This window comes from Patiria miniata, unplaced genomic scaffold, assembly GCF_015706575.1.
Source record: "Patiria miniata isolate m_02_andy unplaced genomic scaffold, ASM1570657v1 HiC_scaffold_20, whole genome shotgun sequence".
Lineage (NCBI taxonomy): Eukaryota > Metazoa > Echinodermata > Asteroidea > Valvatida > Asterinidae > Patiria > Patiria miniata.
In genome coordinates, this window is record NW_024037059.1 from 2,962,905 (window position 1) to 2,990,185 (window position 27,281).

General features: G+C 40.9%; 1 protein-coding gene across 2 annotated transcripts; it reads right to left on the minus strand.

Annotated features, from left to right (window-relative positions):
- Positions 1 to 7,399: 7,399 nt before the first annotated feature.
- LOC119728299 (fibroblast growth factor 4-like) lies at positions 7,400 to 24,847 on the minus strand. 2 transcript variants are annotated; one of them, XM_038200482.1, is made up of 4 exons: positions 24,731 to 24,847; positions 13,732 to 14,828; positions 9,257 to 9,360; positions 7,400 to 9,111 (listed from the first exon to the last, which is right to left on the minus strand). In XM_038200482.1, the coding sequence occupies exons 2-4, from the start codon at positions 14,216 to 14,218 to the stop codon at positions 8,914 to 8,916; spliced, it is 789 nt and encodes a 262-aa protein (XP_038056410.1). In that variant the 5' UTR covers positions 14,219 to 14,828; positions 24,731 to 24,847; the 3' UTR covers positions 7,400 to 8,913. The 2 variants fall into 2 exon arrangements, with proteins under 2 accessions (XP_038056410.1, XP_038056411.1); XM_038200483.1 differs by lacking the exon at positions 24,731 to 24,847 and adding an exon at positions 16,673 to 16,737.
- Between the last annotated feature and the right edge of the window lie 2,434 nt (positions 24,848 to 27,281).

Here is a 27,281-nt window from a genome sequence, read left to right on the forward strand (position 1 = left end):
TGCTGAATTACGAAAATCACAAACAAAAGGGTGGAAGTATCAGATAAAGTTGAAAATTGTCATTATATAGTCACGGTAACATGATAAAAAGAACTGTTGAAATTATCTGAAATACGAAATGTGTGACGTAAGTAAATTGACTGCCTATAAAAGTGATTGTTCATACTAAAGATTTTGTGCAGGAACCTGTGCTATTACTCATGTTTTGTTATTCTTCAAGCAAATATACGTGTATTCGTCTTCACTGAAATAAATAATATCAGATGTTATTCACGCCTCTTGAGATGGACCACAACTGTAGATAATGACAAGCAATATGGATGACATTAAAAATTCAGCAGAAAGACATCAATTGAGACACTTCATACTTGATCTAAAACCTTTGTGAGGCAACTTTTGCCTTCAATTATTTGCGCGGTACATTATGTTTTATCTAATCCCTTACATCAAACATTTGTTTTCAAGCGTGTTTATTGTTTGGACATTGTTGTATTGACTAATCACTTGTGTGTGTTTTCCTATTGCCTATTGAAACCTATTAACCTATTGCCTGCCACGTTATGATGAAATCAAGAGTGGCTCAAAAAAATTTTTCATAAATTCTTACACAGAGTGTCATGATCGATCTTGTCAGTTCTAATATGTTGTACGTAATTTGTAATTACCTGTAATTATTTGTACTTGTATAGAGCAATTCAGATTTTGTATTTATTGGATTTCATTGTGTTGTATATGGTATTAATACTGTGAAAGAGGAGAACTTTGTTTTCCCCTGAAAACAGTTGTTAAAGAGTGTGTAAATAATCAGTTACATTCAACGAAATGAAACGCATATCTGGTTATAGTTTTAAGTGTTTGGAGTAATCGAGTGTGGTTGGTGTCGTTGCCTCTCTGCCTGAATTCACATTCTGATAATTCATCATGATCATTGTGTTCCCTGGCCTTCAGTGATTAATTTACTTCCGAGGGATTATGTCTTACCCCATTCACGTCTTTAACATAGAGAATTTAACAGCTGTGTTATTTTTTTTCCCTCTGAATGTGCTCTTATGAAACCCTAATTATATTTAGATGGTACACCTGCTGTTCACATGACGAGTATATCAGTCACACCGTGCAATAGTTACCCGCCCCACCCTGGCCCAACCCTTAATATCACGAAGCCCTCTGGATTAATGTTAAAGACCCGGACGCCTGGCCTCTAAAACCGCGAAAGGATGATATCCAAAAATGATGATATAGACGGACTTTGTTTTAATACACTAGGGATGAACAGAGATCTACTGATGAACAGTGCACACACGTGCTCTCAGAATGAATCAGGTGCTGTGCCCATCCCATCAAAAGGCCATTCGGGACACCGTGGGGTCGCAAACTTATCGGGAAAGGGTGGGTCAGCGCCGGATAAATTGTTCCCGGCCCAAGGCACCAGTGTTCCGTAGGCCTTGTACTCCCGCACTATAGGCACCAGTACCTGTTTCAAAGTTTCGCATTACATGTTGATGCTAAGCTAGCTGTTGGCACCGTGTGCTGTACAACGACAAATTCACACGTAAATTTTATACGTAGGGCCTACATTACGCAGCTAATTCATAGAGAGACGCTAAATTCGCAGCTAATTCAGAGAGAGAGAGAGAGAGACACTTAAACTTTTAAAAACTTTTCTCGGTGGGTAGGTGCGTGTATTTTATGGCACACTGGTATTTTCGGCTCTCAAATTTTTCGTGGACCCTGATTTCTTTCGAAGAATAAAATGCATGTACCCACCCATGGCCACCCATTATCTGCGAGAAAAGTTTGTAAAAGTTTTGGTGTCTCTCTCTGAATTTTCAAAGTTTCACCAACTGACGTTGACGTAGCCGCATGTACATGTACGTATAGAATTTAGGTGTGATGGCACAAGTGCCTATCATGGATAATCCGAGTTTGGGTGGGGTGGAGATTCGGCATGGCGGCTGTCCAACCGTTTGATCCTGGCCGTCACAGTTTCTCGATCCTGGTTGGTAAATTCAGAAAGTCTGGGACCTTCTCTCTCAGGAAATTGATTAATTAGGTAGGATTTCACTGACTACAATAGTTGCTGGCATGATGACAAAATTTACTAATCAATTATAGTTTTGGAGACGAGTGTGATGGAACCTTTTATTCATAATGTGCCAGTCGGCCCATCCATCAAAATGAGTGCCTTTTCCAAGACCATTATTTTAAAACGAACCCCCAGTTTTACTTGTATTTCTGGAGATTCTTTTGGGCATGAACACGATATCGCCTAACCAACAAGTTCATTTGAACAACCGTTAACAACCGTCATTTTTTTTTTTTAAGAATATTGATGTTGGTGTAAGATTGATTAGGGCCTACCTTCAGCCTCAAGTCGAAGCTTATCTGGAATTGGTGTTGACAATTTGCGTTCAGTAGTGCTTGGTGCAAACTGTACAGATCCGATTTTCTTCTTCATTATTGTGCATTTGTGTGGTTTTCGGGTGTCCGGCTACACTTTTTTTTATATTTAAAAAATACTACAAACGAATGAACTCGCCAGCTCTGCATTCTTTCACTGTTCGCCTTAAAAAAAGAAATAGAGAAAGCCCAAATTTGCAAATCAAACATGATGTAATTGTATATAGTTAAACCCCTTTTCCCCATCTATTCTTAGGCCTACCAAGTATATTTTGTTTTTATTCGTCATTCTCGTGAAATATTGATTTCAGTATAATAGATTTTACAGTTACATAGCTCGGTCACGGACAATCACAATTACACGACTCTACTGTACTAATTCCAACGTTATTTATTCACAAATTTCTGGGTTGATGACGTCATAGTATCACGGGGGGGGGGGTTGAATGAATTTAGCCTAGATTTAATAGAAGAGTTAGTTCATATATATTTTTTCGTAAAATACTCTTGTAAGAGCAATTTCGAGTTTTATTAAGGGGGAAATTTGTTCAGCTTTAAATTCTCCCTTGAACAAACTTCCGGTTTGATAAGATCGTAATTTTAAGGAACTTTATTTTTGTCCAAAGAGTAAATTATTCGTGCACTGTTGTTACAATTGCCGCTTGAGGGCGCCTTTAATCTATCCCCCGAAAAATAACTAATCAACTTCTCTTTGACGTGCCGCCAGAGGGCACCCTTTCAAACGAAGACGTCATCATAACTTTTCATCTGTCCGACATAACTTTTAGCAGTTGACAGTTAAGTTTCCTCACGTCATTTTTCGTGATAATTGTACTCACTTTCCTTGCACTTCCGGAATTTGAAAGAACATGTACAAGCGAAGCCAAACCTGGGGGTCCTGGCTGCTATGCGACAAGTTTCCTCGGGTAAGTTTGACCAATTCTAATTGTTTCGTGTTGTAACAAATACGACACGTGCATTGATTATTGCGGTGAGCAACCCACAATTCTTTGCGACATCTGCATTAATTTTCCTTCTCAAACAAGGGGGAAATAAACGATTGGAGGTCACACGCATCCTTAGATCATGTAGATACCGCGGTAGACCTGTACGAGCGAAGCCTAAATGGGCAGACTGCGCCCTCTGTTGAAAAACCTGACTTCGTGCGGCTGAAAAAAAAAGAGGATGAATTTTTCTGTTGGTTGAAGGGGAGGGGGCCGGTGCGGACATACTTTTCGACCACACATGTCCTCATCTGTAGGGAACATAAACGAACATCATGCAAGTGGTATCTGTCTCCTTAAAAATGAGGAATTTTGCTGGGTTACCATTATGGGAAATGTCTTCTTAAATGGGGAATTTTGCTGGGTTATCATTGTGGTAACTCATGGCATTAAACATGTATGAAAACTGGGTAAGGTATAATATTTGTTTCTGAATCCTGTGAATCTTCTCACGTAGGCTGCTAATTAAAATTTTCCGGTTGAATAAAAAATAATCAACTTTTCTCCTTCCTGGCTCAAATTTTGGCCAGGTGATCATTTCCCGATTTGGAAATGCCTTGCAAGCTGTTTTCTTGGTAACAGGTTAACTTGGACTTACGCCAGTATAAGGCGTCAGGCTGTTTTCTGTCAGTCCCTATTATGATTTTTCGGGGATTTCGGTTCATTGGAATGGATTTAGTTTCATTGGAATGGATTTCTATGGCTGCACTTGTGAAATAAAACCTGTAACTTCTTTGGCTGCACTTTCAAGTAGTCCAGCTGTTTGTCGGTTGTTGTCTTAATCATCAATTTCATTTTACAACTCTTCAAGCAAGTAACTTCAATGCATACGGACACCAAAGTATCATCTCATTTTGTTCACAAATTTCGTTTCTTTGTTGTTATCTTCAATTCTGACAATCAGCCCAACCTCTGTAGGCCTATTCCCTGCGTGATATGTGTCGGCGATTTAGCAAACCAACGCTTTCTCCAACTTTCACATGTTCTTGGTTCCAGGTTACGGAAACTCCAGCTGAACATAGCTCAACATGAGTTGGCCTAGGCCTTTTTAAATTACATCAACATCATTTGATACAAGACCGATGTTTTGAGTCCTTCAATTTGCCTCAATCATAAAAAAAAACTTGGGTATAAAGCGTTACGGGGCAGAAGGGGACCTGAAGCCGGAACGGGACCGAAGATTGAGATGATCGTTTAACCCAATCAGGAGAACGAATAAAATGCGCATGCTCAGGCAAAATGTTAACACCCTGTGGATCATGTGTGTCCGAGCATGCGTTGTTCTTCCTCATGGCTTAAGCACAGGGGTTTAAGTCTGAACACGTCACATGAACAGTTCCCTTGTCCAATCACGGTATAAAATAATTATAACGTCCTATAAACTTTGCCCTTCATCGTGTATTGTCTATATAACCAATTTGATGGAGCGTCACGGTGGTAATACCGTGCATTACTCACCTAATTATCTGTTATCACGAAAGGAAATGGAGAATTTAGTGACAAGTGCATGCGTGGTGTGAATGCATTGTCCGCGGTATATGTTGTATATGCACTCGGGATAGAAGTGTATGTAAAATTTGAAGACAGTTTTCATATAAAAAGACAACAAATGCTATTGTTTGATGAAAGCAAACTGTAGGCCTAGTTGTGCACCAATATAGATGAATATCAAGGATGGGAATGGCAATATTCTCTTTGTTAACACGTGCATACCAAATACCTAATCAGGGCAGATTTACTCTATAATGTGGGGTGAGGCGTTCTATTCCTATTTTTAACGTCTTTAATTGATCCCCTCTCTTGATGAACCCTCAAGTATGTATGTTACCCCCTCCCTTTCGGAATCTAGCACCACACCTTTTTAACATCCGCTGTTTTCCATATCTATGCCCTTGTCAATTTAATGTGACGCGTGACGGCAGCGTCATTACAATATAAGAGTAATGTCAAGGCATTTTCATTGCATCATTGAAAAGCAGATAGCGTCATAATAATGAAACATAATGGATCAGCTTCTACTGTTTTGAGTTGAAGAGGTATTATTGTCTCGTAAGCACAAACTCGCATTATATATTCTGCCTTAAGTAATTCATCCACATATGTTAGATATACATGTAAATGTTATAATTCCATGCCCAGTCTGGATAACTGGACGTAAAATTCGTTTTCGAAGGTGATTGAAGGACAGCACCCAGAAGAAGGATATTACACAACAAATGGAGGGAAAAGGTGACTAAGTGTGGTTGATTACTAATTCATTAATAGTTTGACGGGGCTGTGTAATAATGAATGGGGGATATGGACACAATGTTTAGGCACGCAATTTCGACTTTCTTGATATTCAGGCACATATTCCGCCATATCGTGTTATTCATCATTCAGATGCAGGAAAAACCAAGGTTGACCTTGGGCTTCTATACATAATAGAAAAATTCTGTTGAAATTAAAATAAAAATGGCTATATAGTAATATAACCGCTATTTAGTATAGGAAGGGTATGCATTAGGCAGTTATCCATATGGAGTCGTACATGTACCAACATCTTAACTTTGACAGCACCTCAGTTTTCGAATCGGTTCAGTAGTACTTAATTCAGTTATACCTCACAAAATTGCTTATCACTTATAGCTCACATGCAGTAGCCATTCTTTGTGTTAAAAAAAAGACAAAACAGGACTTCTTTGCGACTCCACAATAACCATTTCATCTTCGAGATATCCGAACTGTTATTTTACTCTATTATTTACAATGCGCTGTGACGGCCGGCCATTGCGGCAAAAGCGCACGTGTTACAAAATGCTTAGTATAAAGAGTAATTGTTTTTTATACTACATTACACGTAATGTATCAATTACATGATGGTTGCAGACGATAATATAAACCCGCTAAGTAAAGAAAAAAGCGGGGATCTCAAACCGACACAAGTCTTGATGAGTAACAGAAGATAACACCGACAGAGCATGAATAAATTGCGTATACAATTCAGTATAGAATTGTCTGTCACTATAGTTACAGTATACTTTGCTATCTTCTCTGTAATGCTCAAAATCATCACCTAACACCTCGACAATCTCAACATCTCAACCCCCTAGGCCATGTAGCCTGAAGACCGAATAGCACTCTTCCTCACGGTGTGCGCACTTATTACGGAGGGCGTCACACACTTTCGAAGTTTTTGTTTAATTCAATAAATACACCGTATAAATAACTTATGTATAAAAATATCATCATAAAAATATATCCTCGGATGTCTTATAAATATTACATAAGCACGCGGTCAGCACTAGGGAGGCTGTCGTCTACAAAAACGACTTGTGTGACAACTACGGTTTGAGCCAGTGGAACCCCCAAGTTAGTGTGTTTTTACACACACAAACTATATATATATATATATATATATATATATATATAAATATCAATCATAATAATTGAAGTTTCCTGTTAACTGCAAGGGACCTTCGGTGGGCTATCAACTTATACAACCGTTAACGAGTAACCACGAACAAAGTTATATTTTGCAGTTGTTCGTATAGTTAGAATACTTGAGAGGTACTATAGTGACTATTACGTGTACATGCACGATGTGCTCATTCCCGAAAATGTATAATACAACCATCCGTTGTGACGAAATCATATCCAAATATTAGTTGGACTATGTTTCCATTCGGTGTATATTTCCTATTTGTTTTACAATCCAAGAACTGCGCATGTCGCATGTACGGGTTAGCTGCACGAGGTTGATTATTATAGAGAAGGCCAGATACATCAACATTGCATCCACTCAAGACATTTGTACGAGACTCCAATTGGACCAGCCGAACCTTTGCCATCCCGCTTGAAGGTGTCAGTGTGTTATACATGTGCGCATTCTGAATTGCCAGATTGACTGACTCAAACAGTCTGTCACCGCCACTAGATCAAAGTAGGCGATGGCATGGATGCGTTTCACCCCCTTCCCCCCCCTTCCCCCCCCCCCCCCCCCCCCCCCCCCCGTGAATACCCCACCACCAAACTCCAGACGATGATGGAACCAGGCCGACAAGCATCGGCGCTTACAAAAAAACCTATACTTGTTCGCAAATCCCCATTCTCGGCGGGTCTGAACCACTTGGTTCACGGTCGGCTGGTCTCATACAGGTCTAACCAGGTGTGTCGGTAAAGGCGAGTGATGTGTGCAAACTTGCTGAATGCCCCAATTGTCCGGGTGAGTGACAGGGGATCGGAGGGGCACCTACGGCTGGACTTTCCCCTTGAGAACCCGAAGGACAGCCCTGCTGCAAATTGGGTACCCCATTGACAACGGCTCAGCTTCTGGTCTTATGCTGACAGTCTTAACTAGACTCATTTTGAGATTTATCGGCAAGTTTCGAAATTGCTTCCCTTCAGAACGTTTTTTTTTGGTCGGGCTTAAAGCACCAGTGATTGGATCAACTGGTTTTTATGTCTACAGACGAATCTTCGTCATGATATCAAATCAGTTGTTGGGGAAAGAAAATGAGGTCCATCAGACATTTTGGTATGATTTTCGTTTCGAATTAAAATATCCATTCTCTGATCACCTAATCAGCAGGAACTTATTGCAAAGACCAGTGAGCTATACCCAAAGAAGTATCCACAATTTATGACTTATAGAATATGGAGCAAAGCTGTGGTATACCATATCGAAACTAATTGCTAGTTGAAAAAGGGCCTAAACATTGGTCCAACTTTTCCTTAATAACGAAAAGGGGGAAAAAAACACGTAGGGAAAGTCTTTAACAAGATATCCGAACAATTACAAAGACCTATAGTACTTATTCACATGAATAATGATCACTTTGGGAACAACAAAATGAAAACTATAATGATGAAGTTAACACAACGGTCCACACAAAGTAAACGGTGGCCCATCCATAATGTTTATCGTAAGGTACCCTATCCTAGGTGGAAGATTAACATCATTGTCTAAAGTGTATACGTAATACTTGACATATTCTTAAACACAATTTGCACTGAAGTATTTTTAAAAATCTTAAATATTTTTGTTTCGCTATTAATATGATACAATATTTGTTACATTAAAACGACGGCGGCTTATATTTATATTGATGAACGCTCGTCAATGTGGAATACTTTATGCTCATGCCTCCAACGTAAATAATACATCTAACACCAAAGATATATTATTTATGTCTCCGACTTTAGCTTCTGGTGACAGATTTAGCAGTTTTAGGCACGAGGGAGATGTCCAAGCGCGCCTCCTTGGTGCGTATCCGCCCGGCAGTGTGACGTCCACCGATAGGGCCTCGCCGTACCATTGCCATTGCGTCGGATGACACGTGTGATGTACATTTAAAATCGCATACACGTGGAGCTGTGGAGTTCACGAGGCTCTCAAGCCAAGTGTTACCGGCGAGACAGCATTAATATCTCCAACCGTTTATCGCCCATCGCGATTCTCGTCGTGGCTGCGGAGAGTTCTCGGACTCGCTAAGTCTGCTTCTGAAATGCCTTCGGTTTCATTCCGTGATCATACTGATTCCACGAGGAAGTGTGTCATCGAGTGCCTCTTCTTGGTCTTCCTGCCCAGCCGTGGCCGGCCGTTTTTATCGAGTCCTATGTACCATCTCTTCTTCCTAGCAGGGGAGTCGTAAGCTTGGGACGAGAACACCGCATACAGAGTCCGCAGAAATTCTTCTTTGAAGACACATTCGTTAGTCGCATCAGGCTGTTTTGCGAAATAGGAAAGGGAAGAACAGAAGTGGTTATAATTTTTAGTAACGAATTAAATCACATTGTTCAATGTGCACCCATACTTATATTCAACAAGAATTTTGAGAGAGAGAGAAAAAAATCTAAATTGTGCAACTTACCGACGGGAAGAGTTTGCCGTGACTGTTCATGCAGACGTACAGTCCACTGTGCACTCCTAAAATCTTGACTTCGCTAAATGTTACCGTCGTTATCAAAAAGTAAGCTAAAGAGGGAGAGAGAGAAAAAAAAAGAAAAGAAAATCAATTGAAATATCAAAAGAAGATAGTGGCCAAAAAAAGGAGCGTGCAGCCACGGGTTAATAGCTGATGCCTTCCTTAATAAAGTCTATATAGACTCATCATCAAGTCTCTATTTACTGAGGGAGCAACATAGCATTGTATCAAACCCTTGCGCATCGGCGGGCATCGGGAAGTTTTTTCTTCTGTTAATTAAATTCATTGGCATTATACTCGTATCTATCACAAAAGAACAGAATAGGTCCTCAGATATGACGTCATTTGCAAGGTCCCCCCATTATGAGTATAGAACCTCATTATCACAATCATTGATGTTTGGCGGACACACAGCATTTCATTGGCGACCTCGGTTGGTCGTGATATCGCAAGGCGCGCTGACCATGTACCACGTACGTATAAGCCTCATAAACATTAAATGTGCAGCTAACTTTCTATAAAACAAACATAGCACACAAGAAACTTGAACGTATATTTTGTTTAGCTTTGGTGCCGAAAGTAGTTTTAAAACTTGAGTGCCGAAAGTAAATGAATAAAAACAACAAGGCGTTAAGTGCAAGTGCAGGCCTTTTACACAATTTTTGGACAATTACGTGCCCCGACCGTTGTTCAATCACCCACAGACAGCCGTTATCGATTTGTACAATTAAAAGTCGTCTGGAGGCGGCAAGTTTTCTTTTTTTGGTGATTGGGCGGTAGAAAATTAACCATTTGCAGATATTTTGTATGTTTGCACATCTCTTGGCTTCGCTCGCCATTTTACAACTTTACCCCAAGTGCATTGTGTGCAGACCGACGAGTTCAATAATGGTGTAGACGGAGTATAAGCGCCGGAATGTCGCACCTAGCCCTGCCGTCGCGTCGTCGTGCTCATCGTGAACTTCGATGAAACTGAAAACGACCGTACTTGTGTGAAAATCGGAGTTTCCAAGTTTGCCTATATCGATTTTACACGGCAAGACACTAGGAGCAGGGGCGTCTATGAGTAAACCCATCGCAATTTACACACGATACAACGGCTGGCAATCAAACAAAACTGCCTTCCCAACCGGTGTACCTGCTGCAGCGAAAGTGCAAGACATAATCTCAAGAGGAGGGGAAAACACCTTAATTAAAAGAAGCTCTTCGGGCGAGCAAGACTACATCAAATGCTTGTCCGTCAACGTTCAATAAAAAAAAACAACCTGATCATATTTCTTCGATATTGCACAATCGCATTATTGCTACGTGCAATTGTGAATGTCAAGGTCGTTTCAAGTTCATCGGCGCTTTTATCAATTGGGAAATATTTCACACTCTTGCCGGGGTTCCAACCAAGATGGCTGTGTCTTGTACACAAGATTGAAAAAGGTTACTGGAATGTCTTCTTTACGGCTTCCAGAGTTTGAATAGGCTTGCTATTCCCTGGAACTGGATAAGATAAGTTTATGTCGTGCTATGTCGAGAAGTGAAATGTTCAGTGATCACTACACATTGGACTTGAAATAGTGAAGAGGTTGTATTGCAAGACATCTACCGATTTGTTTTGTTCACCCACGTGCCAAAGCTTCTCCGGATCGCTCAGATGCGCGCCTATCTGCGCTTTATAGCGAGATCAAGACCCCGACATTCTGACAGCTCCATTCAACTACCCTCTCCCAGGATATCAACCTCAATAAAGCGCCCAACCCCTTGAACTATGTGCCTCGTACTCCCCCCGTCTCCTGACTTGCCAAAAATATTCACACAAGAATTCCGAGGGACCAACCCGTCTGTCTGGGTACGCCAGGTTTGTGCATGCATGCTTGGCATGGCAGGGCGGCTGTGGAGTACGCTAGACCTTATGAAAATGGGTCAGGGTAGGGACAGGGTGGGAAGCGAATTACGGTAATCTAACGGTCCGACAGCGAGCCCAGCGCCGTATGGTGACGGCGTGTCCCCCGTCTGCCGAGCCCTAGACTTATCTCGTCGGTGGTGGGCCTAATTGATGATGCACAGTCGACGGAGTTCCTCTCCTACCACACCAATGTCAAATTATGAATATTTTCTGTGCGAGCCTTTCCCAAATTTTGGTCACGAATCCACACACAACTTGAATAAAACAAGAACACCCTTTCAAATGCATTATCCTGTTAACCGTTTAGGCTGTCTTTTAACAGCGAGAATTGTGTTCAATGAAAGAGGTTGACGACCAAAATTTGATATAGCTAAACCCGACGATTGTTAGCACGTCAAAAATTAAGCGCCCTTAACATTTCGTGCACGGAACCCATATAGGTCAACAGATTCTAATCACGCGGCGGATAATTGTTATTATAACAATGCTATCTTCATCCTTTATTCATTTATTCACAAAACAGCTTACCCCTCCCCCTCATCCGAAGATTTTTTTTTTTTTTTTTAAACCTTTCGTCCATATCGGTCTGTTTCAAGTGGTAGGTGCAATAACAAACCCCGAGATCTATGCAAGACCCAGGACCTCTTGAGCTTGAAAGCGCACCGCTGAAGTACCTCAATTGACGTCAACTCTATTTCGGCACACCGGCCGGCGGTACGGTACACGTACAAGGAGAGCAGGTTGACAATAGCCCCTACCTGAGCTTTTTGGGCCGCAGACTCGAGTTCGATGGAGATTGAACCGTGATTATAAAGATTACAGGCGCAGCGCATAGGCCGTTTTGCAAACAGAGAGAATAAAGTCAATTTGGATGACAACGCCGTCAACCATGTCTTCCACGGGCGGCATCGTTTGAGCTGCGCAGGTTTTCTTCAAGTGACAAAAAAGGAGGCCATCTCATTGAAAATAGAAAGAGAGAAAACCCTCCGGTTCAATCACAATATTTATCAAGCACAAAGGCTTTTAAATTGCATCTTATATTTCAAAGCTGCTAAAAAAGTACGAATTCTAAAAAAAAAATAAAAAAATACCCGAATGCGGTTTGACACACGGCGATTTTTTTTTTGAAATGGGGTCATTCTAAAAACACGATGACGGGAAAGAGAATACGAGATGTTTTTCATTCGACTTAGTTAGTACATGTATTGACCCTCCCTGCTGCACTGAGGTGTGGAAGCCCACTAGAACGTTCCACTCCCCAGGGGCCCCACTTGAAATTAATGAAGGGTCTCCAACGGCTGTCGACCCCTTGGAGTAAAAGGCCATGTCAGAGTTCGCACATCAATTAGGCAAACTCGCCCTCCAAACGTCTGTCGGGCGCACCAGGCTGGGTTATTAATAGCGGGAACTTCGTTTGCGTCCGAAACCGACAGACACTTTTTTTTTAATAGTGTCGCGTTGGTATGTCTCTCTTTCATTGTCAAGCCTGCGTGAGTAAAATGTGACGCATGTTTTCTCTCCAATGTATAAACTCGGCTCTTCTTTTGCCTCTCTCGTCGAGGTAGAGAAGAGAGGTTGTAAAGAGAACCCCCTCGTGTGTATTGCGGCGCGGAGGTTGGTAACCACGCGGGCTCTTCTGCCAGTGGCTGGCCCAAGGAAGTTAGCCAACCGAGAGATAAGGGAACAATCGGCGGTGTAAAGTAGGAAAATAGCTACAGGGGTTATTTCACCGGGCACTCAACCGGCCCTCAATTACAAGACACTTGAAGGGTTTTTCTTTTCTAGCAACACGTTTTATTTGTGACAAATAAGCCCGTTTTCAGAGGATAAATACTCAAAACACGGGGCAGATGTATCAAACGCGCACGCTTAGGCACCGGAGTTTCCAAATGTTAAAATAATTTGCGGCTTATAATAATAATTGCTGCTATGGCGATGTAAGGAAAGGGAAAACGAAGCCACGAGTTTGATTGAAATGAGCAATTTGGATTATTTCAGGCTGATGTGGCATCCACGTGGTAAATGACCCGTTTGAAAATCACAAGTGGCCGCGATTGGTTTCTCAGCTTGAGGGTTAATCGGGGAGGAAGTGTGCAAATGACCCGAGCGTCTCTCGTGCTGGCAACCGAGCCGCGGGGTGGCTGCAACGCGCCGGGCACACAGGCCACCCCTGCCGGTAACTCATTTCTATCCCACGTTCAGGTTGTAAAATATAAGTACGGGTCTGAAAGAAAGGAAGTTTCCCGTCAATCCCCTCATCTATATCTTCTTTGCAATACAAGACCTTTTTTCAACGGCCCATCCTAACTGAATTCCCCTAGCTCCAGTCCAAGGACACTAAATAGCAAAGTTGTTTTCAGCAAAATGCAAGCGGTTGCAACGGCGTAACTACACGACGGACACATCTCTTATTCTTTACGCACGAAAGCGCTTCAGGGAGTACAGACCTATACATCTACTTGTTGCAATTTTACAGAAATTCATAAAATTAATTGAAACTGTTCAAATGATGTTTGATACTTACTGTGAGGGTCGTTTTTATTCGTTGTTCCATTGATAGTTTCATTGTCATAGATTGCCAGCAAATAGCCATTTCTGCAGTGCATCCGTTTGGCGGTGTCGAAAACGAAATTTCGGTCTCTACTGTTACTCATTCGCCGCATCCTTGTAGAGATTCTGTTGTTGTCCTCCCCAGACGTTTGTACTGTGCTGAGGATAACACCACCCTGGTTATTTCCTTGCAGATGCCTCACCTCCGATCTGTCGTCACCCGCCGTCGTCGTCGTCTTATCGTCCCACGACATCGCGCTCTTGGCAACAACAGTACTTTGCGTCGGAGAATGATGGTTTTGGTGAAGTTGGTGCGGCGACGACGGCACGGTGGCAGCTTTGAAAGTCGATGTGGGCAAACTGTTAACGGTTAATGTTAAACACACAAGGAGCACCAAGGCCCCAACGCGCACTGCTCCCCGACTTGCTCTCTCAATCCAACTTTCCATTGCGTTGTTCATCTCTCATGTACAACTCGGCGCTTCCAGACGAGCGCCTCGCGAAATCTCTAGAGCCCGCAGGCGATAAACACACACTGGGGAAAAAATATCACCCAAGACACACTCTGCGTTGAAGTTGATCGTGTATAGCGATGCGTCACGAAGGCAAAAAAGTTTCCCTGTAAGTTGTGAAGTTCACTGGTCCAGCCGCGACAGTATTATCCCACGTCCCCAGCACAGGCACAAGAAGTAACAGAACAATCCGCTATTAAAAGATGCGCACACTGTCATCACACGCTTGGCGAGGGTACTTCGCTCGCAGTCCCAGCCAAGGATGCAGATAACCGCCTTGGGAGATCAGGCCTCTATATATGCACTTCGAACTACGACATGTAAATAAGATGAGGTCATTATTATCCTCTACTGCATGCTGGTAGACTCGCTCGCCAGTCACGTGTCTGGATATCTGCAGTCGCCGCCTATGCTCCACACCACTCGTTGCCAATCAGATGGTCCTGTGTGTGTGCACGCAACCGGATCCGGAACAGCCAGGTGCGTCAGTCACTCAGTCACTGTAGTGGACAAGTGAAGTTCCGCCAGAAGTGTGGCGAGCTCAGCCGGCAAATCCTCTCTGTATCAGAAAACATATCAGAAAACAATAGGAAACCGTTAACCGCACAGTTTAGACACGTAATGCGGGCCATTAATAACCAAGGCTCAAATGGTACACTATTAAGTCACCAGTCAACACTCGGCAGGTGATCCTACAAAGCGCATGCCCGAGTTTATGATGACGTCAACTTATTGATATCCGTTCTTCTTTCTGTTTCCCGCCAATTTAGATATAAAAATACAGGTTATGAGTTTTGCGGAAGCTATAGTATTTCCCTCTTTAATCTTCGGGATAGTGATGAACTGCCTTATAGTGTGGTTCCCCGTTTGCTCAGATCCGAATCATACACGAAAGAGTCGTAAAATGTTTTCAGCCATTTCACGCAGGCAATATGAAGCAGTGATTGGTCGTTTCGTGCATCGTCACAGATATACAGCCCGCCCTTTCCCCCTAATTAAACACACACCCACACACCGGTTAATTACGAAAGAATGTCAATATATTACAGCCCGCACATACATCATAGAAGCGTAGGATGGGATTAATAATATAACGGTACGTGTTTTTTCCCCTGTCGATTACATCAACAGGACAACATATAATGCAATTCTGATGTAATCCCTCGTGCTAGATATAAAAAAGACTAGGTATTAAGAGTCATACTTTTCAAGTTACAATTATAAAATTTCGCCATATGGCACAATTTATTATCAAGCGTATCTAAAACACGGACGGAAAAACAAAATACATATTCGGTCGAAATAAATACAAAATTAATTAAAATATTAAAGACAGTAATTTGGATTAAGAACGCTTGTTGGTTTATCATTAAGTTTCTTTGTTAATGTTTGTTTATAACTTTTTTGTTGGGGGTATTTTCAAATCAGTTGGGCTGGGCAGTGAACGCAGACCTCGGCGGTGAAGTTGCTTCTCATTGCTGCCTTTAAGTTATTTTCTCTTAATTCCTCCTCCCCCTTCTCTTTTCCTTCATTGATGATGACTCCCCTGGTCGAGTTCAGCAGGCTCCAGACCCGCCACCGTGTTTATTGTGGTCGGTCCTTTTAACGATGGAAAAACATTCGGTGGGTTTGTTTATTTTGTATATTCGCCCCCCGGGAGACTGAAATTGCAGGCAAGGTCAGTACGATATGCCGGCCGGGCCCTTCCCAACATCTGCCCACATTGCGGGGTACAAAAAAAAAAGAGTGTAAAAAGTACATCAGAACTTCCAATGATTGAGAACATAAGACATCAAAAATAAATGCAACCCAAATTAAAATAGAAGAATGAGTTCACACTTGGGATAATATTCTTTTCCTTTTTGCGTGCGTGCGTCAGTGTTTTTCAAGGAATAACATATGAAACAGGATGCTATTACTACACGTGCAATGGTGTACGTTGTGTAGTAATGTAAGCAACACCCCCGGTACAAATCATTAAAAAAGAAGGAAAACAATATAAGAGAAAAAAGTTAAATGAAATGAAACAACACAAACAAACAAAAACCACAGAAATACGGGGGCACGTTTTCGATAAATAAACCAATACTTGGTCATTAACCCTATATTTACTGTTAGCCAATTAATTTGTCTATTGGTAAACTAGAAAAACATGTCAAAAAGAGAAACATGAAAAAGAAAGAAAACAAATGTAAAGAAATGAAAAGAAAATACATAAAAAGAAAAGAAAAGAATTCTAAAACTAAAGAAACATACGGTTTGCATTTAATGTTGAAACAGTGAAACTTGACATTCAAATTGTTCCACTTCTTACAAATAAAATAGAAACACAACACTGTTTGGAATAACATTTGTCGAAAATGTAGCCCTGAGAAATGCGTGTCGTCTGCTAAATGTTGTTACCTTGACTTAAATCCACGCTATTGGCACGGAGTGTAAATCAGTGAACCGACTGACCTTACAGCGCAGACGCACTATGTATTTACAAAATGGCGACATCCGCGAGTATACGGAGACAGCTGAAATGGACGAATTATGTAGGTTTTGTAAGACAGATGAGCAGCCAGAAATCAAACATGGCAGCCCCTGCAAACAGGCTTAAACTTCTAGCACTCGGCACGTGTGCCTTTTGTGCTACTGGTGGTGTTTTTTGGTTGAAATATCGCCAGCAAATTCGACTAGGGGGAGTGTTTCCGTCAACAACAGTTTACGCAGTGGAAGTACAGCACAACGCACCACAACGTACGGTAAGTAACCTGCCAATGTGACATGGCTGTTCAACTACAAAGAGGACCACAGTGACACGGCTAACGAATAGTAACAGGAATGCCGATTGTTTGAATATGATATAGGCCCTATATATTGGAGAGAATGAAATATTCAAAAGCCACAGGCAAACACTGGTCACTGCAACTAAAACTTGAACTAGCTGAATAACTAGTGTGAAACTGAGTAGCCTACATTTGTATCATGAAGGTCATGGTTAGAATAATTTAAACAACTGGTGCTACTTTAAAATAAAATTAGCGTTTTTTGGTTATCAATAAGTCATTTGTCAACACTTGTTACGGCTGACAATCATCAAAAGTATGGTATATTTGGTGTATTTGGTGGATATTGTATTTTGTTTGGATAGCAACACAAACTACGTTACTATAAAAAGCATCATGCTCTCCGGACCCAATCCATTGATATTTTGCACTATGGGCTATGGGAAGTACGGCCCCGCCGCACGCACGTCCAAAAACACGAGGTCATACGTCACAGACTGTGTATGCATATTCATGAGTTTGCGCGGGCGCGCCTGCATATTGCATACATTACAGCGCGGCCGCCATTTTGAAATCGCATGGGGGATCGCATGGGGGACGATATTTGTGGAATCTGATGACTGAAATTCGTCTTGTGGCCAGATGGATGAAAATATTGAGACCAAACAACGTTTTTTCGAAAAGGTATGAGTTGCTCTACGACTACGAACCTTAACTTTGGAAATTTGTGTCCTGGATGAAAAGATAATCGCGATCGAAAGATGTAGCAAAATCGCTACATCGGCGGCCAACAAAATTCAGTCTCTGTGGAAGCATCGGGCGTCTGGCCGTACTACAGAGCTTGCGATAGTACTGTACGGCCAGACGCAGTCGGGCTAGGGCTGGCTGTGTTAATGCCTGTTATGCTATTACAATGCCATAACACCAGAAAAAAAGTGATGTGCGAACTGGTTGGAATACAGCAATATGACATGCAAATGGTGGGAACTCTGTTACTGTTATGTGAACATGTAATTTCAAGCAAATATTCTCAGTGTGCATCCGACAGCCTTAAATTCCCAGGCTGTTTTTAGGAGGTGGCTCAGACAGAGTGAGAATTCTAACAAGAACAGGCAATATTCCAAGTGGAATGTTCCATGCTTTCTTGTTTTCGTGGGGCTCTCTAACACGCCGTAGTGTGACGTCACTCGGGGTCGTCTCCAATAGCGACCCTTCCACACAATGTCTCGTCCGCAATTTTTACCGTTCGTTTTGCACAGGCGATTTCGGTGAATTTTTTTTTTAGCTGAGATGTGTTGTTGTTGTTGATGTGATAGAATGGCATGTTTGGCAACCTAGTGCCCTTTGTGCCATAAGCAATACTGCTGCGTTACAGATCAGAAGGCTATTCTATGTCGGAAAAAGTTCAACAAAAATAAGACAGAAAGTAACGTACGAAAGGACTAGCTTAGACAATTCCTGAGAGCTGCGAGTGACAAATGGAAAGATAAGGCAAAAAATCATACAGCTGAGATTTCCCAGACATAAAGAATAAATCAGACTGGAAAATGGGACAGTGCTTCGTAGCTGACTGTATTCATCACTCGGAACGTGATGGATGTCGTTATTTATATTTTCCAATGGATAAAAAATTGATGAAGAAGTGGGCACCGTGCTATCGCTATGTACGACCAGGTTTGTGTGGAACGCGTGATCTTAACAACTTGTGACATCAGCGGCATATGACGTAACCACTTCTACTGTGTATTTACATCAGGATGACAACTATTCAGATTTTGTCAAATCAAAACACAGTTTAACTATAAAGCATAAATTGAGAATTCTTTTACATAAAATAATTCGTTGTTGATTGACTGAGATGCATAGGCTTCAAATAAAAAAAATTACTGCATGTTGCCACTTTCTTGTATTTTTCAAATGTTTGCTGTGATGGAAATACAGATAAATTATATGCAGAATCAGAGAGAAATTAAATCGTTTTGAAATGTCTAAGTTTCATTTTGTTATCTCCTAAGAATTTTGCATTAATTCAGGTGAGATCTGGTCACGTACCAACATTCCTTGCTTCCTCTGTCTTAAAAGTTTGAGTAAACATAAAATAGGAAAGAATTGAAAAAGTGGTTGCTTATTAAATCAGCATGTTTTATTTGGCAGTCTGTATCTGACTTAGAAATATTTAAAAACATGGTCCCATGGTATGACTAGTAAGCAGAGTGTTCTTAACCCTAACTCCCTAGCATGATTTACTAGGAACCATACCCATCCTGGCAAATTCCAACACCATATGGGAAATTATACACACATATTCTGACTTTGATTCTGGAGGTGTGCCAACCCAATGTAAAAGACTGTCAGTTTAGGGGTACTGTACCCATCCTGACAGATTCCAACAAAACATGCCGTTGGGGTTTGATGGGTTGAGTTCTGTTGGGGTTAATAGACTGAAGACTTTTTACAGTAACCGATTCTCAAGGTTTGGCCCATTGACAGTTTTTACCCATAGTTGGCCAGCTATATATAAGTTCAATGTATACTGTTGTATACTATTATTTTGTACATGCTAGGTCTAAGCCATACGGTTTCGCGAATGTATTATAACATACATGCAAATGCAGAGTATGTTTTGATATTGTCTGAAAATAATATTTTGGATAAGTATTCCAAATATTTGCAGAATGCGGTTACAAGATTAACATACTTATCTGCACCCACTTATGATTTGAAACACGGGACCAATAAAATCCTCGCCTTCGCAGATTCCTCAGTAGATTTGTGCATGTCAGACCTTCAGATTATAAACAAGCTCATTTGTATTGCATTATACTGTGCAAGTATGTATAGATAACATTATATCTGGACATTATTGCCTCACATTTAAGAGCCCGGGTCAATAGACTCTTATGCTTGTACCAGCCCCATAAACACTTGTTTTTTTAATGCAATATTCCTTGGATATCGAATTCCGAACTTAAGAGAAATAAATACAATGCCACACTAGCTCAGAAGAGGTTATATCTTTTGCTTCCCTGTCCAATTCAGTTTTGTTGTATGTTATTTTTTCAGCTAAAGGGTGCTTTTTTGTCGGCCTCTTTTTACAAATGAATAAAAAAAGAAGAAGATATAATTAGCAATACAATTTTCATCCAAAGATCAACCTGAAATGTAGTTCCTCAGAAATAATTTCAAAGTTTTGACCAATTTAAACAATTTCTTAACAAAATTCAAGGATGTTGTATAATACTAAATACAGAATTGAAAGTTTTGGAACGAAATTGCTCACTGTTAACTTAAGATAGGAGTGCAGTTATGCCTGATGTCCTGTCAAAATGAAATTCATATGAAAATACAGGGTTCTCAGCTTGTGAGTACAGAACAAACTTTAGAAGACAAACAATATATTCCAAGGAGATTCATGAAGTAAACTCTCGTTATAATACAAAGTTTTGCTCAAAAAAAAGTCGGGGGAAAGTGACGAGGAATCGCTTCAAATTGCACCACAGAGCATCTAGAATCCGAAATTGTTGTGCCTGTAAGGCAGGCCCCAGATCCCACGCCATCCTTCTTGAGAAAATGCCCCTAGGCTATAATTTCACTCTGGCTAAGAACACTGGTCCTGTGCATGGACAATCACTCCACAATGCAAACAGCAACAGTTGTTATGCACCCTATGAAGAAACACAACTCAATCTGCCGCACTATTTGTGCAGAGTTTAATTATTAGAAATGGACAATGCGGAAAATGTTGACACTGCAATAAAATTTAAAAAATGTGATAGTCATTGTGGTGCTGGTCTCTTTAACTTACGTAACTTTGTTACATTTAATTGTAAATATACATCATAAAGAAACAGATACATGTATGCAAGTAGGTAGTTATGTGTTGATTGAGTGGGAACACTGTTATCATTAACTTGTTTTTAACTTGAGGGGTGTGTATGAGAGTAAAAGTTTACGTTTTACTCGTCTTACTGTTCTGTGTTAAATTATGGCTAAAGTCTCCAGAGTTAATGCCAAACGAAGACCACATTTAATTATTTAGATGGTTGTACATGTACCTAATAACACCGAAGTCTGTAACAATTAAATGTAAAGAAACTGTTGTAAGCACCCATCAAGTGACAAGGATTGAGCTTTTTTTGGTTGCGCACCATAAAGTCGGCCGTCTAGATTAATGCAACACAGCTACAAATCGCATAAATCCACCATAAAAGTCAGATCTCTTTGGAGTGTGTGGGGGGAGGTAGGTTGGAAATGCCAAAGAAAACAATTAACTCAGGATAAGGCGGATTTAAGACTAAATGTCAGGGGAAAAAAACGTTGGCATCCCTGTGGATTGGCTGGATGATGCACAATTGGTCAAAGAAGTGAGGCCAGACCCAGAACCTGACATATTGATGAGGATTATGGGAAAGGAAAGGAAGTATTCCCTTCCAAACAAGCTACTTCCACATGTACGTCAGATTTGTATGGGTGGTCTTTTCTCTACTTTCATACATGTAAGTAAGGAAAAAAAATCTCTAAATCCTGGCAATCTCTTCCGATTTGTGTGTGCGCGCAGCCGCCCTCCTCCTCCCTTTCTTTGACGCAGCTGTCGTAAATTTTACCTGGTTACTCCCCACAAAGGCCGCTGAGCAATTCTAGGTACAATGCTGGGTAATTGATCATTGTGCAGCACTGGTCTTCCCCCAGCAGGGGAAGAAATGTTGAGTCAGTGCGCTGCACTGGGAAAAACTTCAGGAAACTGAGGTTAAATTCACACTGTTTGATCACTCGGACTCGTGTTACTGTCGGTCTACTTCTACAGTGACTGTTTTTAGCTGCGGATAACTACTAAGGAAGCATGAACGCAGGGTGGTTGTACCACAACCCATCTATTTATAGTACCCATCCATGCATCCATAAACCTTTATTCTTTCGGCCAGTCACACAAGATAATAATTAAATTTGTTTCATACCTAATTGTCATTCCTCTAGGGGGTTATTTTTTTTTCTGTGGGTAATAAGGGGAGAACATAATACAAGGTTTGTAGTATAGGTTATTATCTGTGGCTTTTGTGTAATAGAATCCCAGCTGCTTGCAAATATTAACTAACTTGTGGTTTTACTAAAATAGATTTTTATATTTTCTTTGTGAAACCACATCACAGTATGTGGCATTATTACCTATACAAATATTCCTTGTCTAAAAACCACCCGTTATAATCCGAAACATTTGAATTAATAAAGAGTGATAAAAAAATGCCTTGCATATTATACTGATATTATTAGTATCTTGTGAAATTTTACTTACCATGTACACGCAGTGACATTTTACATAATTACTTCTCAGATACAACAAAAACTCAGTCTCAGAGAAAAGATTTATTGTAACGTATAATGGAACTTTCCAGTATTTTTTTGTGGAGTTAAATGTGTGTATTTGGTAACCATGTTATGTATTTGAACAACAAAATGAAAGTCAGTTGGTACTGTAGATTACTGGGTGTCATTGTTTGGCAAACGGGTCTTTGAACGCCTACACATGCATACCAGAAGTGATTTCATTTCCAAAGTACAAAGTCTAAGGACAATTAACTTGTTTTGTGTTACCCTGCACAATGACGTGTACTATTGACATCCAGGGCCACGTTGGCCTTAACTCGCAGTCATAAACAGTTGCTATAATAAGCAGATGACTGAAGTTTCTAAAAAACTATTAAAACTCTTTAACAATCTTCCACAAATAGTTATTGTTCATGTATTGCCCTTTTTAACCCCCACATTCTTCAGTAATTACTTTAACGACCTTACACTGTTTAGTTACATTTGGGCTGCATATTTTCACCTGTTGGGTTCCCCTCATTCAGCAAGAGAGCAATTAACACCCCGTTATTGCCCCTTAATTGGTGTTGACTGCTAACTGGATTCAGCTATGTTTACACAGTCCACAGCAGGGCTCATAATCAATAAAAGCTGTAGGCCCTACCTGTTGTTTATCCAGTAGGGGAGTTTGCCCTCGAGTCAAAAAGTGCTGTGCTTGAACCTGATGGTAGGGGGAGCACAATGTGCTCAAATCCTCAACTACGTGTTCTTGTGTAACTAAAACTGAAAGTGAAAGTTTATAGATGCATACTGTTGGGTTATGGAATTCAGTAATTTACACTGTTGCATATGAAGTCACGTTTGCAATGGATTTTTTTCCTTATATGTGAAGCTATTTGTTTCTGCTGGAAAAGTCAGAATTAAAACAGCCATGTGTTACTGTAGATGTTTGTTACTGTGTTTGCACAATTTTTCAACTTATCTTACTAACAAGAAAAAGATGGAGATCTGTAGTGTCATGTACCGTAAATTACAGGTGATTTAGAGCTAGCTACTCACCAGTACCTGAAAATATTTTCAACTTTTTGAAAAAGCTTTTTGTTAAATGTTGAAATAGTTAAAGATGCTTTAAAACCAAAGTAACCCCCTCCCCAAATAAAAACAAGAAAGATGTACATTGTAATGCTGCGATGAAGCATTTAATATTGGATTGCATTTCAGTAACTAAGTATCTATACACAGGCACATGTATAAGCGCATTGTATCTGTATGCCTCTTTAAAGAGTACCTTAACTTTTGTCAACACACCATATGGAATTACTAGCCATCTATCATCACTCTTGTCTCCATGTATCAGTGCTTGTCCTGGTCTACAAGTACATGTACTGTACATGGTGAGCGGTTGACATTACATGCGAGTTTGCACATACTACAGAGGCTGTCATGACAACATGGGGACTCTAAACTATGTTAGGTCCCCCGCTTAAAAACCAATTAGCTGGGCAAACAGAGCCACTTTGATGTGATTAGGTGCTCTTTTCTCTATAGTATTCTTGCAGTATAGGTTTACTAGAGAGCTAGAGAATGTCTGACTAGCTACCCTGGATCTATAGATCATTTCAAAGAGGCCGAAAGGAATACTGGAAGGCAGTCGGCATCACAGACATACACAGAGAGACACCGGCACACACAGACAGACAGACACAAAGTTAATGTAGCAGTATTTAAGTTTGACAAATTGGTGCCTTTGATTGGGCCCTGCGAGCCCCGCTGGAATGTCTCACTCTCCTGGTGTGAAATAAGCTCAGCAAATATTGACCGGCTTTTTATAACCCAAGAGGAATCGGGGAGTAAATGGGGATGGAACAGAAGGTGTAACATTTTCCGGAATGTTGCATCTCTTTGATGCCGGCGCCCGTGCCGAATACGAACCACTTTTTCATCTCGTTGGGTGTGTCTCAATAGCTACATGTACCCATTGTACCGGTGATATGTTTATCAGATTTCTTTTGGGTGCTGTTTATTCACTGGTACACGTGTCTGTTGCTTGGAAACAAAGTGGGTGCATATATACGCATTTCAGTTTTTTTCTTCAAATTAAGAAGAAAGACTCAGATGTTGTTGTTATTAGGTGTGTACCACATACTACAGAAATTATGTATGCAGTCCCCAAATACAGAAAAATACTATGAGTGTTGGGCCCACTTAAAATGCTGAAGTACTGCATACTACAGTTTACTACTAGTAGTAGGTTGTAGCTTTAGGTGAGGTCAGGGTTCAAACATGTTGAACCGAATATGTAGTGTTTCGCTAACCTTAATGTTAAGGGGAAAAAAAGGTTCTCCACCGTTCTTAGAATTGTTGACAAGTTTTATACAGAGGTACTTACAATTATGGCTTGTCCAACCGGGGCTTCAACACAGTAGCAAGCGCTCCTTAATATATGGAGACACCCCTTCAGTTGGAGGTGTTTACCCCCGCGGGTCATTTTGTACATATGTAGGCCCCTTGCTCCCTATTCAAGAATCAATGGCTAATCTCTTGTTGTTGCCCCGCTGGAACAACAGCAGGATCAGCAATTACAGGGCCCAGAAGGCCGGGTTTCTTAAATCCTAGCTGGAACTCCCTTTATTGAGCAGGGTTGTAACTTGTAAGCTATCTGTGTAAATGCCCCCCTCTCTTCTTCCTGCAAACAAACACAGCACTTGACATGCAAGCAAGCAGGCCTCGTGAATAAGTGAGCCACATAAGACACGGGATGCTTAAGGAGTTTGGAAACGTTCCTCTGCAGAGTCATTGAAGATGAGGGGGATTATAATACCACCAGGTATATTTGTCCTGCTCATAAACTCCTCCCCCAACAAAACCCTGTTCTTTTTCCTTAGGGTGACATCAGAGAACCTTCTCAAAATGTAGTCTGACAGAAGTGCCCTGTTCTTCTTCAGATATGCTTGCAGAAAACTTATATGTAAATTAAGGTTGCCCTGCACTGATTTAAACATTCACATTTCAGCAGGATAGCAGGGTTGTGTTCCCGATGAAGATACAGTCTTGATTTGAGAAGTTTTACCTTGTTTGTTTGCCACAACATACTTAGGGTTCATGTAAGTAAGTAAGTTAACCCATCCTCCATGGTTAACCATTGTCCTCTCCTGAGCTGAACACTGAGCGATACGCGCACTCAACAAAGCTTAAAACCTGCTTGCAACTTCTACCTCCTGTGCTTCATCCACACACCTGCTTCTATAAGGCATCTTAGGCCGGCACCCTAGTCAGTAACTGTAGCAACTTCTTTTGTCGGCGTGGCTCTCCCGTTGCTAGAATGCAACCCGATTTGTTTGCTCAGGTGAAACCTTTGAGCCAGAAGCAGGGGACATTTGTTGCACACTTGCAGAGCGTAGGAATAATTTCTGGTTTGGATCATGTTGAAAGGGAAAGGTAACAGGACAGGTTTATGTAGGATTAAAAAAACCCTGAAAATCAACAGTTTTGTAATGGACACAAGGTGGGTTGTTACTTTTTTTCTTGGGGGGGGGGATTCCGGAAAAATTTTTTTTTGGGAACAATTAGGGCAATTACTCAACAATTAGTTTCACATTGATTTAATCCTGGCCCTGTGGTCTCTGACTGTCCCACTTGTGGTGCGAGAGGAACAAGTCAACCCAGGCTGGTCTTACGCTGAAGGTATGTAAATCAGTTAGAGTATGGTCAGGGCAACCATTGCGGCAGCTCCAGCAACAGAGCCGGCACATCCAAATATATAAAGGCTTGCCCACATAATGCCACCCACTATGTCAATTGTTGGGGCTTTTGGTGAAATTACAAGATAACGTATACTTTACATAAGGCATGTTGGCACAATATATAGACAGGGCTTAGCGGGCCCTTTTGTGCTGCCCTATAGCTTAACCATTAATTAAGCCACTATGTTTCTTTGTATTGAAGTTTTGCGGACCTGTAACCCTTCTTCGCCGTTTGCCAGCTACACACATCACTTAAAAGCCTGGCAAGTCAAATAAAGTCACATCATAATGGATTATGCCGTGTAAAGAATAACTGTCTCCACATGTGTACCTCATCACAATTGACCGGCATTGCACCCTATTGGATAGAGTGATCTGAGCATATATTTGATTCGTCTTGAGTGTTCTGTACACATCAAACACATACATGAGTCAGCTACCCTTTTTTCAAAACCGACTTTAACTGTTCTCTCAAGAACCCGTGAATTGTTTGGCTCTATACTGGAATGACGTAACCAATCATGAACCCGTCATGAAGGCTGCTATTCTGCAGAAATTTATGAACCTTTGTAGGATGTGCCATTTTATGTTCTTTCTTTGTTAAGTCACTGGTAGTTTGTGTAACTAAGATTATTACTACTTAGTTTCCTTCCCTGCGTTTTTTTGGGGGCGATTTTTATGAATTTTGTTGCTTGAAATTTCATCAATGTTATTGTTTTATCATTGGGCAAAGTCATTTGTCCTTGACTGATAAGTATCTTGGGATGAAAATGTAGTCAACATACTGCAGTAGTTTATTGAGAAAATAATTTGATACAGTTTGGACGAACTGAAGACTTCACATCACTGCTTATTTGATAAATCTATGGGTATGCCATTTACATTCAGTAAAAGGTAGATTGATTCCCTTGACATATTGCCTGACAAGTGCATGCGTGTGCAAATTATCGTTCTGCACAGTTTATAACAAATATCTACAGGCATATCACACTATATCTACAGGCATTCAAATATATCTTGGGAGCTTTATACTGACTTGGGGCCGAGCAGATTGTGGCTGGATGATGAAAGAGAATGCAGCAGTGCGTGTAATTGATACAGTGGTTAGGGCTAGGTGGATGTGAGAGCGGCTAGTGCCTAGGGGAGCACTAATTTGTCAAAACATTTTCTCATTTGTACCAGAAGGTTTCCTGTGGT